This window comes from Coenobita brevimanus, chromosome 47 (assembly GCF_032717465.1).
Source record: "Coenobita brevimanus isolate Jiangsu-jjx chromosome 47, ASM3271746v2, whole genome shotgun sequence".
In the NCBI taxonomy this organism is placed as follows: Eukaryota; Metazoa; Arthropoda; class Malacostraca; order Decapoda; family Coenobitidae; genus Coenobita; species Coenobita brevimanus.
Genome location: NC_137000.1, coordinates 3,262,358 through 3,274,530, shown reverse-complemented (window position 1 = coordinate 3,274,530; position 12,173 = coordinate 3,262,358). Strand labels below are relative to the sequence as shown.

Genomic DNA, 12,173 nt, shown 5'->3' with positions numbered 1-12,173 from the left:
TATGTGTGTTTTCATGTATAAATATGGGAGAGTGACCTGAAAACAGAGCCAAAAATAGGAGGGGTACTGTACAGTACATACAGTCGTGTATAGGTAGGATGTCTTTTGGTTTTCAGTTTTTTTTTTCATGTTTTTCTTGGTGTTTTGCATGACTTTCAACATTCTTATGTGTGTTTTGATGTCTAAATGTGGCAGATTGACCTGAAAACAGTGCCAAAATTAGGAGGGGTACTGTAAGTACAGTGGTGTATAGGTAGGGTGTTTTTTGGTTTTCAGTGTTTTTTGGTTTTCAGTTTTTTTTTTTTTTTTGCATGGTTTTCTTGGTTTTAAAAATTATTTTGGATAATCCAACATATTTTTTGATGTCAAAATATGGCAGAATGACAAGAAAACACTACCAGAATAAGGAGGGGTACTGTACACACAGTAGTGTTTAGGTAGGGTGTTTTTTGGAGAATGTGAGTGCATTCAAGTACTTGGGTAGTGTGATGAGTAAGGATGGAACTTTGGGGGATGAAGTACGTGAAAGGGTACAGCAGGGAAGGAAGGTTGTTGGCACACTGAAAGCAGTGATGAGAAATAGGGAGGTGAGTATGGAAGTTAAGAAGTCACTGCATGATGGTATTGTGATCCCTACCCTGACGTATGGAAGCGAGGCGTGGACCTTGCAAGAGGGGAACAAGTCAAGAGTGAGAGCAGTGGAAATGAGTTACTTGAGAGGAGCATGTGGAGTGACATGGAGGGACAGGTTGACGAATGAAGAAGTGAAGGAACGTTGTGGGGTAGATGTGGATGTGGTTGGAAAGATTAGGAGAAATACACTGAGGTGGTTTGGACATGTGGAGAGGATGGAGAATGAAAGACTGACTAAGAGGGTGTATGTAGGTGAGGTGGAGGGAGGGAGAGGGAGGGGTAGACCGAGGATGAGGTGGAGGGATGGAGTTGAGAGGTATATGAGGGAGGGGGGGGTGAGTTGGGGGGAGGGGAGTCAAATAGTGGGTGACAGAGTGACTTGGAGGCGTTTTGTCTGCGGCCACCCTTTGCGGGATTAGGGCGTCGGGCTATAGATAGATAGATAGTTTTTTGGAATTCACAGGTTTTTGTGCATAGTTTTCTTAGTGTTTAGCATTGCTTTTGATATTCCTATGTGTATTTATATATGCCTGAATGACCAGAAAACACTGCCAAATTAAGCATAGGTACTGCACAGATAAGTTAGGTATACGTTGGAGGTGGGTATAAGTAGGGTTTGGGTGTGGTAGGGGACTAGTGTTCATTATTCGGATGTTGCCACTACCCGGACACGCCTTTGGCTCCATTATGTCTGGATAAATGAGGGATTACTGTATAGAACAAAAAATTAAGTGAAGGAACTAAAAGAGGACTCAGTAAGGGTGTGTTAGTACCCTTATTAATGTAGGGGGGTGAGGCCCTGGTATGCTTAAATTGACAATAGTAAGAACACTCCCTCTTCTGTCTTTCATTCCTTCATTCTTTCCTCTTCATTCTGCGTATGGGTGACTCTACACTGAGTGACAAGCCAAGTGGTTTCCTGTACACCAGGAAACTATTTACTTTGCTGGGTGGTAACTATATAACCAAATTTTGGCGCCTGGTGGTTTAGTGGGTAATTATTGTGCTCCAATCAGTTTGAGCTGGTGAAGGTTTATATCCAAGGGGTGGTTGGGGTTTATTGCTCATGTAATGCCACTCAGGGATGAGTGAGGTTGGTCACTCTCATCTTAAATGTCAGAACCAACTGCCTAGCCCCGGGCTCCTACGCCCCTCATGGGGAAACGTAGGATTGGATGATGGATGGATGAATGGTTTGTTTTTTTCTTTTGTTTTTACTCTAATAGCTCAATAGTGTATTATGCGTTTTTATGTATCAGTACCTGTACTTCTGTATGTTTATAATATGAGTTACTTAATTTGTCCTTTCTTTTCTAACTTTTCTTTCAATCATCACCTTTTATAATTTTCTTTCAGCTTGCCAAAATGATACTTCGCTTCAATAACAGGACTCATACTGTACCAACTCCATTATTCAGATCATCCATCATAAACAGTGTAACATTACTCATGTTTTTGCTGTCATTACCCACTCGCTTTTAAACTGCAACATTCTCATGGTTCATATACCTGTACTCATTAGATTCCATAGTCCGTCTTTCTCTTCCATAACAAAATTCAAATGCAGTTTATAGGACTTTTTCACAGAGTTCAACTAGACATACATTAATCTTGTATTAGTACACCCTTATATTAATCATACCATTACTGTCTGCCATTCATCTGAAGATACACTACTTCAGTTCTGTGTATGTGCTCATACTTAACCTACTATATATTACATTCCCTTCTCATCATGCAAGTCACAGCCACTCCTGTACTGCAGTCTCATGTATGTGCGATGAACAAAAAATATCATTACATAATCCGATCAGGGCAATGTAACACCGGAGATAATGAATGTTGCAAAGCGCCAGGTGTTCATAGTGCTTCTTTCATGATGTTCTGCAATATTTTTTCAAAGTGATTTTTTTCTATCTTGTTCTTAGCACGTGTTGTTATTTTATGCAACCTTCATGATACTTATTTTTTAAATTGTGTATACTTTTCTTTTTCCTCCTCAGTGTGTTTTCCATGCTTGGTCTCTTGTTGATTGCAGTGGGAACAGGTGGCATCAAACCCTGTGTCTCAGCCTTTGGAGGGGACCAGTTCCTTGTGCCAAGCCAGGAAGTACAGTTGGCTAAATTTTTTTCAATGTTTTACTTCAGGTACAGTCCTCTTTCATGTATTGATTCCATTGCATCATCCCATATTGTTGCATCAGGAGTGTAGGGATGTAGGGTTATGTGTTAGTGTACAGTAATACCTGTTTTCTTTTTCTTCCTAATAATTGTTTACCATGATTCAGGAATTTGCTTTCTTCATTCTACTACAATGGTATGATAACCTTTTAGCTGTTGGGGATATAATTTTTTATTGTTTATACTTTGATTTTAAAAAACTGATTACAGTATTTGTATAACCACACACAGAAACATGATTCTTAGAGTAAAAGCGGGCACTCTTCCATGCAATAAGAGACTGTAATTTTGTCTTTCATTGTTCTAGCAGACTTTTTGCTGGTTTGTTTTCATTTGATAAAACTGGCCTACTCTCGCAACTTGAATGCAGAAATATAACAGCATGAAATTTAATGAACCATAGTTATGAAGTAGGAATGAGACTCCTTGGTTATTTGTCAGATTCATCCTCCAGTCTGAATATTTTGGTTATCATCTGAAATGAAAATGTGCTAAAAAGCTTTGTCAGGTGAAAACAAACCATCTGGAACGAAATAATGGAATGGGCAGAGTATTGATATGTTGTTATAAGTTAGGCCAGTGCAAATATTCCTATTGTTTACCCTAAACAGGTATATTTGCCTTTTTAGGTTATTCTTTATTATTCATAAGCATGTTAACCTTGAAACATCTGAGTGGATAAATCGCCCATGGACAGTAGTAAGATGAGATGTGGGGTGAGTTAAAGCCATGTTATGGGAACCTGACAGAAAGAAACCATACTTTAATGATTGTAGAGTACTATTTAGTATTAAGCTTGCAAAGTAGTTCAGGTATATGCATTGATGTTTTGTATATAATGAAAAATATTATATATGAAGCTCATCATGTATGAAACTTTGAAAGATTTTCACTAGTTTCCTGAATGCGATAAGTAAGAATATTCAGAAATAAGGATGCTAATTACCAGTAACTTTCTTGCGCTTGGGTATTTTAGCCAGGTTAACATAAGGGATTTTTTATTGGCAGTAGGAAATCTTTGGTGTCAGGAAGTTAAAAACTGTTAGTTAATCCTTTCACTGTTCTTGATGCATTTGGATGTCTTTGTTCAGGCTAACAACAGATTAGTTAAATCACGTGAGAGAAGTTCAAGTAGTAGTGGGTTTTCTGTATGTTCTTTCCTTCTCTTCAGCTTCTGTGCTCCCTAGTTGGTGTATATTGAACAAAATTTGCATCTTATATTGTCATGTTCATGTGGTAGGCGGTTGCAGCCATTATCCGCTCATAATGTATTGCTGCCTACTTCTTCCTTCACCTCTGTCATTCTATTTCTGTGTCTTTCCTCCTCTTTTCCTACTTCTCCCATTCCTTTTTGTCACTTTTTATTACTCTTCTTTCCACTTCAGGTTGCTCTACACTAAATGATAAGCTTAGTGAATTCCTGCAACCCAGGAGGTGATTTACAGTGCTGAGTGATAAATATATAACCAGGTAATAGGGTGATGTGGAGCCTGCTGTGGTGTCCTAGCGAACTAGGTGGAGAGATGCAAATGTGGCATCCATCCAGGAACCAAACCTCCACACTTTTCCTCATGCCTTGCTGTTGCGAGTTACAGTTGACCTTAGGGGAACATTGGTTCACTGCATGGAACAACCCTCTGGGGGCAGTTGCTTGCCTGTGGTTGATGAGTCTTCTCAGTCAGACTTTGGGTGATCAACAACAACTGTCATATTCTTTATGTTCATTATTCCCTGTTCTTATGTAATGTGTTTATTTTTAATTATCTGAAATTTGGTGCAGAACAGCAGTGCTTGGTAATTCAAAACAAAAGTAACTTGTAAAAAATATTTCAGACCATGTTAAATTAAGGATTTTTTTAATGTTTATATACTATATCTGTAAGTCATTTAATGATCACAGTATAATTTCTCTCAGTCCTGATAGTAACAGTCTATAATTTATAATTTGTTTGTAAGCCTGACTTTGATTTTACATGCACTTTATTGAATGTAATTGATAAGAACCATGCCTGATCACTGATTCATATTATAGTATCAACGCTGGGTCGCTGTTGTCCACCTTCATCACTCCAATCTTGAGGGCGGATGTGAGTTGCTTCCAGCAAGACTGCTACCCTTTGGCTTTTGCTGTGCCAGCTATCCTCATGGTTATTGCCCTGGGTACTGTCTGTCTTTTTTTATTTGTCATCAGTGAATACTTGACTGAGTTATGAACCTATGTTTTATACTGTTGAGTTTAACATTTGATAGGCATGATTTACAGTAATGTTTAAAGAGAAGGTTTGGAATTTTGAATGTGTGAATGATGAAAAATTATCATAATACTGTACAGTTCAGAGAATGGTGAGAGGAAGATTGAAAACAAGGTTAAGTGATGGAGTAGAAGAGTGCTTGAGCAAAGGAGAGTTAGTGGGACGGGCCAGTGATGAGTGTTGTCAAAAAAGCTTAAGTGTGTTTTTATTGTGGCCACCATGGGTGAGTTCTTGGATTTGGCATCAGGCAAATGGTTCATAGATACAGTACATGCATTTAGGCTAATTATTCATCTCAGGGAAGTTGAGGGTGCTGGCTGGTTAGATGTAGCCTATCAGGTTTGTAAATTACTATACCAGTGAAATTTTATAAACATCATTACTCATCATCATCATCATCACAACACAGTTTCCTACCTTTACATGGGCTGGGGAAGCACTGATGAGGAGCCTATATGTGGTGGTGCTGTGCACCATGGGTGGAAATAAGCAGCTATGGTATCCACCCAAGAGCCAAACCTACTCATTACTTCCATGCTCCTTGCCATGGTGAAGGACCCTGGACTCAGGCAAGTTGCTGTCTACCAAAAGGGGGCACTGGCTCCTTGCATGGTATACATACTGCACTGTACCTGTAGGACAGCCCCATGGATGTATTTTCAGTTGCATACATTTAGTCAATGGGTCTGCTTGGCCAGACAGACTGGGGGTGTGCAACAGTAGCAACACGGGTTTGGGGATGAAACAGAGAATGAAGGAAACCCCGTGTACAATTGATAAAAAAAAACTAACATGCACGAGAGGGATGATGATATCCGAATTGATCAGTATAGGTTATGAAGTCCCATGAACATTCATCTGTTATCACCTGAATTCACATATAATAACAATACCAACCGGGAAAGGTCAAACGCAAGCATTATATGACATCCTTATGAGGACAGGTTTACCAGCATGGGGAAAAAATCATCCGGCAGTTTCTAGTAGCCATTGTCATTGGAGTCAGATTGTTTCATGCCAAATGTGCATTGATACTTTTTTTATCAAGTGTACAATCCCTTATATCTCCCCTCTACTGTGCCATAAGGGTATGAGGCTACTTCCAGTATGGTTTGCAAAGCTATCACAATGCAGTGTAATTTTACTTCTGCCATATACTGTACTATACTTGAAGTGCAATATATATAATATATTGTAGTCAAAATTTCTCTGTCTTAAAGTATTCTGGCAAGGTGTGCTTTTGTAATAAAATGATCCTGTATATATATATATATATATATATAATATATTGTAGTCAAAATTTCTCTGTCTTAAAGTACTCTGGCAAGGTGTGCTTTTGTAATAAAATGATCCCATATATTTATCAGACAACTGAGATGATGTATATTCTTTCACAGTGATGTTTGTGCTCGGTTCAAAAATGTATATCAAGAACCCAGCAGAAGGTAGCAGCATTATGGAAGCTGCCACATGTTTTGCTGTAAGTACTTGGTTATAATGGTTAGTCTATCTATCTATCTATAGCCTGACGCCCTAATCCCGCAAGGGGTGGCCGCAGACAAAACACCTCCAAGTCGCTCTGTCACCCACCATTTGACTACCCTCCCTCCAACTCACCCCCCTATCCCTCATATACCTCTCAACTCCATCCCTCCACCTCATCCTCGTTCTACCTCTCCCTCTCGCTTCCCCCACCTCACCCACATACACCCTCTTAGTCAGTCTTTCATTCTCCATTCTCTCCACATGTCCACACCACCTCAGTGTATTAGTCTGCTGTTGTTAATTTAATTTCTGCATACTTATAAATCTAATTTTTTATGTGTGTCCATAGCGTGAGATTTGAGAGAGGTTTCAGGTAGCTTAGGAGGCTGTCTAGCACCTCTTCATACTAATTTATTTGTCATATGTTTTCTAAGAGTAATTTTTTAAAAATGTGCAGATGGTTAGATCTGTGATGTGGGGCCAGGACTCTGGAGGCTTAACTGATATCATATGTAAATGAGTGTTTAACCCATTTTATTGGTCATGTTGTTGATAGTACTCCCACTTTTGTACTTTCTCCATTTTTAGGATCCTACTTCACCTCATCAATTGAGATAAAAGGTCGTGATGATGATGATGATGATGATGGTGATTGCTACAAAGTACCTGTAATTTTATATAGTTTCCATGTTTATAGCATAGTGCATACTGATATACTGATTTACTGCTATGCATGTACTTCCATCACCTTGAACAGGCTGCAGTGAAGGGTGTATTCCTGAAAGTCACAAGAAGGGGCAACCGGGAATATGAAGTAACCCCAGACTCAGAGTTGACTCCGGATCTGAGGAGGTTACTAAGAGTCCTTGTACTTTTCCTCCCTCTTCCTCTTTTCTGGGCTCTGTTTGACCAACAGGTGAGAGTATCAGTCATTATGCATGTATAGTCAGGGAAAGTTCCACTTTACCCACCTCTCGAAGCACTGATGTGTGATGGGTGAATGTGAAGCGGCAGCCAGACCTCATATGTCTGGTAACTGTGAGTGTGATGGAGGGGGATTGGGGGCACAGGAGGGTTTGGTGATAGGTTGGGAATCTCATGTAATTCTGCAATGTATGACTTGGATGGTGTGTTTGAGTTAATTTGGTAAGGGTAGATGACAATATGATGCTAGCATTTTACCTGAAAAATTACATAGATGTCTGTAGAGTAAGTGTAGTCAGGAAAGTTATGGAGTTTGCTGGGTTCGGACAGAGGTTTGAATGCTTTTATTCCTTCTCGACTTTAACATGAGACTTTTCCTCAGGAGATATGCATAACGATATAACATATGTTTATATTTTGTGTTGACTCGAAAACAAAGCCACACTATATATGTGTACTGTATGTATGTATACTGTATATATGTATATATATATATATATATATATATATATATATATATATATATATATATATATATATATTATATATATATATATTTATTGCGGTGGGTGGGGGTGCTCACCATCCACTCACTTGATGTAGTGCAGCTTTAGGTGTCTGCCTTTTCCTCTCTTCCGTCCTCTCTCTTCTGTCTTTCTTTCCTTCACTCTTTGCTCATCCTTCTGCCAACGGGCGACTTAACACTCCCTCTTCTGTCTTTCTTTCCTTCATTCTTTCCTCTTCTTTCTGCCTATGGGTAACTCTACACTAAGCGACAAGCCAAATGGTTTCCTGTACACTAGGAAACCATGTACTATGCTCGGTGGTAACCATATAACCAAATTGTGGCACCTGGTGGTTAGTGGGTAATTAAGGTGCTCCAATCGGATTAAGCCTGTGTAGGTTTATATCCAAGGGGTGGTTGGGGTTTGTTGCTCACATAATATCAGTCAGGGATGAGTGAGGCTGGTCACTCTCGTCTTAAATGTCAGGACCGCCTTGCCTAGCCCTGGATTCCTATGCTCCTCATGGGGCAATATAGGATTGGATGATGGATGAATGGATGGATATATAGATATATATATATATATATATATATAGAGTGTATACACAGTTTGTTCGCACAGTGCGTGAGAGATTGGGCGGTCCGTGACCTCGCGCAGTGTAAATTCGCGCACTTAGAATACATAATCTTATGGGAAAAATTACATATGGGCAGTACTCCCTCATACCTGGACCTTTTTTGGCCCTTAGAGACATAATAAAGGTCAAATTTTTCAGACATTGTACTACAGATATAGGAACAATAACAAAAATATGGGCAGTCACCTTAACAACAGTAGACAACAGGCCTGATGGACATAAATAACGGGTTCCGAGGCGTGGCAACACTTACAGCACTGCACCTCCCGCCGGACCAACACTTCCCTCCACAGACTCCTCCTGAGCTCCTTCCCAAGGAGCCTCTAACTCACTCACTTCGGCCATAAACCCCTCGAAGTCCAATGCTGACACATCTGACATTGTATCCTCTTCATCCACAACAGGAATAGGATCAGACGATGTCACTGGTTCCTCACTGTCACTAACTTGAGCCTGCTGTGTGTAACTTGTTATTAGCATCTGTCTTCTCCTGTTTATTTCTTGCCCATGCCTGTCTGTGTAGAAACAGAGGAGTTTGTCAATACCACCGAGAACCTCCTCCATTCTTAGGTTGCTCACTTCATGTTCCATCACCACTTCCCTGAGTTTATCCATGGCAGCAAAGATCTTGCTTATTCTTGACATACACAGCTCTGTCATGCCCTCCATTACACCAGGCTCCTCAGCTTGACTCTGCCTGGCGTCAGGCTCTGCGTCAGCCTCGTCTATCCGTTGCAAGACTTCCTCGGGAGGCTGTTTTCCTCAGTAGCAGCGTGCACTTCTCACATGTCCGCCATCATAACTTCCTGAAAACCTGGTACAGCTTGCGCTGCTGTCAGTGTTGCAGCCTCAGCCTCGGCCAGTGCTTGAATGGCCGTCTCGTTCTCCAGGCATAAGTGAGGCACAAGCAGTCACCATGCGTGGTTGATCGTTGCAGGTGTAATCTGGTGCCAGGCTTGTAGGAGAAAGTTAACTGTGTCCTTCACTGTGAAACGACGCAAAAATGCCTCAACAGTCATGTCAGGTGTGGCGGGTTGGGATACAGCCACTGGCGGAGATGATACGGGAGCACCTGCCTCATCGAGGTCTTCGTTGTGATCTTCTTGTAGGGCATGAAGCTCCTCTTGTGTGTCAGTCTTCCTGTGTAGGTAGTCTTATAGTTGCTTATGGTAGAAGTGCTTGACAGTGGCCATCAATTCTTGATCCAATGGATGCATGAGTGATGTCGTCCGGAGCGGCAGAAACACAACACGACAATCCTTGTGCAGATCTTCTAGGTGTGGAGGGTGACTTGGTGCATTGTCCAGCACAAGGAGCATCTTAAATGGAATGCCAAGTTCCCGACACTTTGCCCTGGCATCGGGGATGCAGTGCTTCATTAACCAGCCTGCCATAATGTTTCCGGTCATCCAGCTATTTGCTGATTTGTACCAGTACACACCACTAGTGTCCATGTTCATAAGGCTTTTGTAGCACCTTGGGTGTGATGCTGTGTGTACAACAACTGGCCTCATCGTGTGGCTCCCAGACAGGTTTACAGTGAACATTACCGTCATCCTACACTTCTGGAGCTTTCGACCAGGGGCTTGTTTCTGTTTTCTAGCGATTAAGTCATTTTGGCCATGGCCTTGTAGTAAAACGACGTTTCGTCGACATTGTAGATCTGGTTCTTGGTGTACTGTCCGTCTTCAATTAGCGCTCTAAATATCGCAGGATACTCTCTCGCGGCCAGCTTATCGGCAGAGGCACGTTCACCTGATAGTTTGATGTGACAGAGTTCCTTGCATTTCAAAAACCGGTGCAGCCATCCAACCGATCCCTTGAAAGGTTTCTCCACATTAAACTTGCGAGATGCTGCCTTGTAAAGTAGCAGAGCTTGGTTCCGAATAAATCTGCCATTCTGTGGTACACCTACCTTCTCCTTTCTCATAATGTAGGTGGCAAGATACCGTTCCATAAGTATCATCACACGGTTTCCCACCTGGGAATGGCCGTCAGGCTCAGATGCATCATACATCTTCACAAGTGCCCTGATGGCATCACGGTTCTTCCAAACAGTCCTCACTGTTGATTCTGCCAGTCCCATGGCTTTCCCGATAGCGGTGTTTCCTTGTCCCGCCTCTTTCATCTTGATAATCTTTAACTTGGTTGCTTGTGTCAGAAGTTTCTAAACCCTTGGGGGTGGAGGCATGGTTCGGCGAAATACAGGCCAGGATGGAGCAGCAAAAAAACGCCACACGTTGTACACAACAGGTTAGCTTGAGAGAAAGGATCTGCACTGTTCACGAGCCTTGTCTCTAATGGTGCGCCGTCCCTTACCCCGAGGTGCGCAGTGGAATGCCCCAGGAATTTCTGCACATCAACGTGACAACACGTGATGATGGACACTTTGTGTGTGGGGGGGGGGGTCCACGTACTAATGGAAAATAGCATTTTTGAGCCACTCCTTGCCTCTGCCTCGCGTTCTGTGAGGTAAACTTGCGCATTCAAAGTTTCTGGGTATGATTTTTGGTCACTCGCGCACAATGTGATTCACGCACTCTGAGCTCGTGCAGTAGGCAAGCAAATTGTATATATATATATATATATATATATACAGTGCTCGTCAGAAGTATGGAGCGCCCTGCGTCCCTCCTGAGAAACAAACCTTTCAACATTGAAAAAACATAAAAATAATGCATTTTATTTACCTTTAGTGCTTTGTAGGGTAGCCTTTACGTTTCTTCACGGACCTGAGACGTCTTGGAAGTGAAAGGGCGAGACTCCTGAGGTGCTGGAGCGGTATTTTGTCCCAGGAGTCACGAATGGCGGCTTCCAGCTTAGGCAGAGAGCTCACGTCCTTCCCTTGGAGACTCTTCTTTACGAGGTACCAGAGGTTTTCAATCGGGTTGAGGTCTGGGCTATTTCCTGGCCAGTCTGTCATGAATGATACCTCGCAGTCACGAAGCCAATTGGTGACCGATTTGGCCTTGTGAGCAGGTGCACCATCCTGCTGAAACACTCGTGCACCTGTTAGCTCGAAGGAGTCTGGTAAATGATCACACAGAAGCTCCAGGTAAACATCCTGATTCACTCTGAGGTTCTTGGGAAGTACAACAAGCTTCCCCAAACCCTTCCCTGAGAAACAACCCCATACCATGAGTGAATCAGGATGTTTAACTGTGCTTTCTACATACCGTGGGTCAAGTGGGTCACTACCTTTTCGTGCTCCTCTGTTACAGGTAACACTAAACGTTGCCTCATCAGACCACAACACTGACAACCATTGCTCCTCACCCCAGTTTAGATATTTATTAGCAAAGGCAAGCCTACGAATTCTCTGGCTGCTAGAGAGAAGAGGCTTTTTCACAGGCCTGTGACTTGTGTAACCAAGCTCATGCACCCTACGAGACACTGTTCTCACTGACACCTCACCAAACACTTCTGGGTTGCTCTCCTTAATTTTCCTTGCACTCACATGAGGATTAAACTCCACTGCACGTTTTAAAACATTAACAGACCTTGGGGAAGTTTTCCTAGGCCTACCAGACCTCGGTTTCTTTGTGGGAACTTCACC

General features: G+C 41.9%; 1 protein-coding gene across 1 annotated transcript in view; it reads left to right on the top strand.

Moving 5' to 3' along the window:
* Positions 1–12,173, top strand: part of LOC145398975 (peptide transporter family 1-like) — an 84,402-nt gene that overhangs the window by 47,549 nt on the left and 24,680 nt on the right. The window contains exons 7-9 of the mRNA XM_080271707.1: positions 2,637–2,780; positions 4,846–4,973; positions 7,381–7,466. Coding sequence (XP_080127833.1) covers positions 2,637–2,780; positions 4,846–4,973; positions 7,381–7,466 — 358 coding nt within the window. The remainder of the gene's footprint in view (positions 1–2,636; positions 2,781–4,845; positions 4,974–7,380; positions 7,467–12,173) is intronic.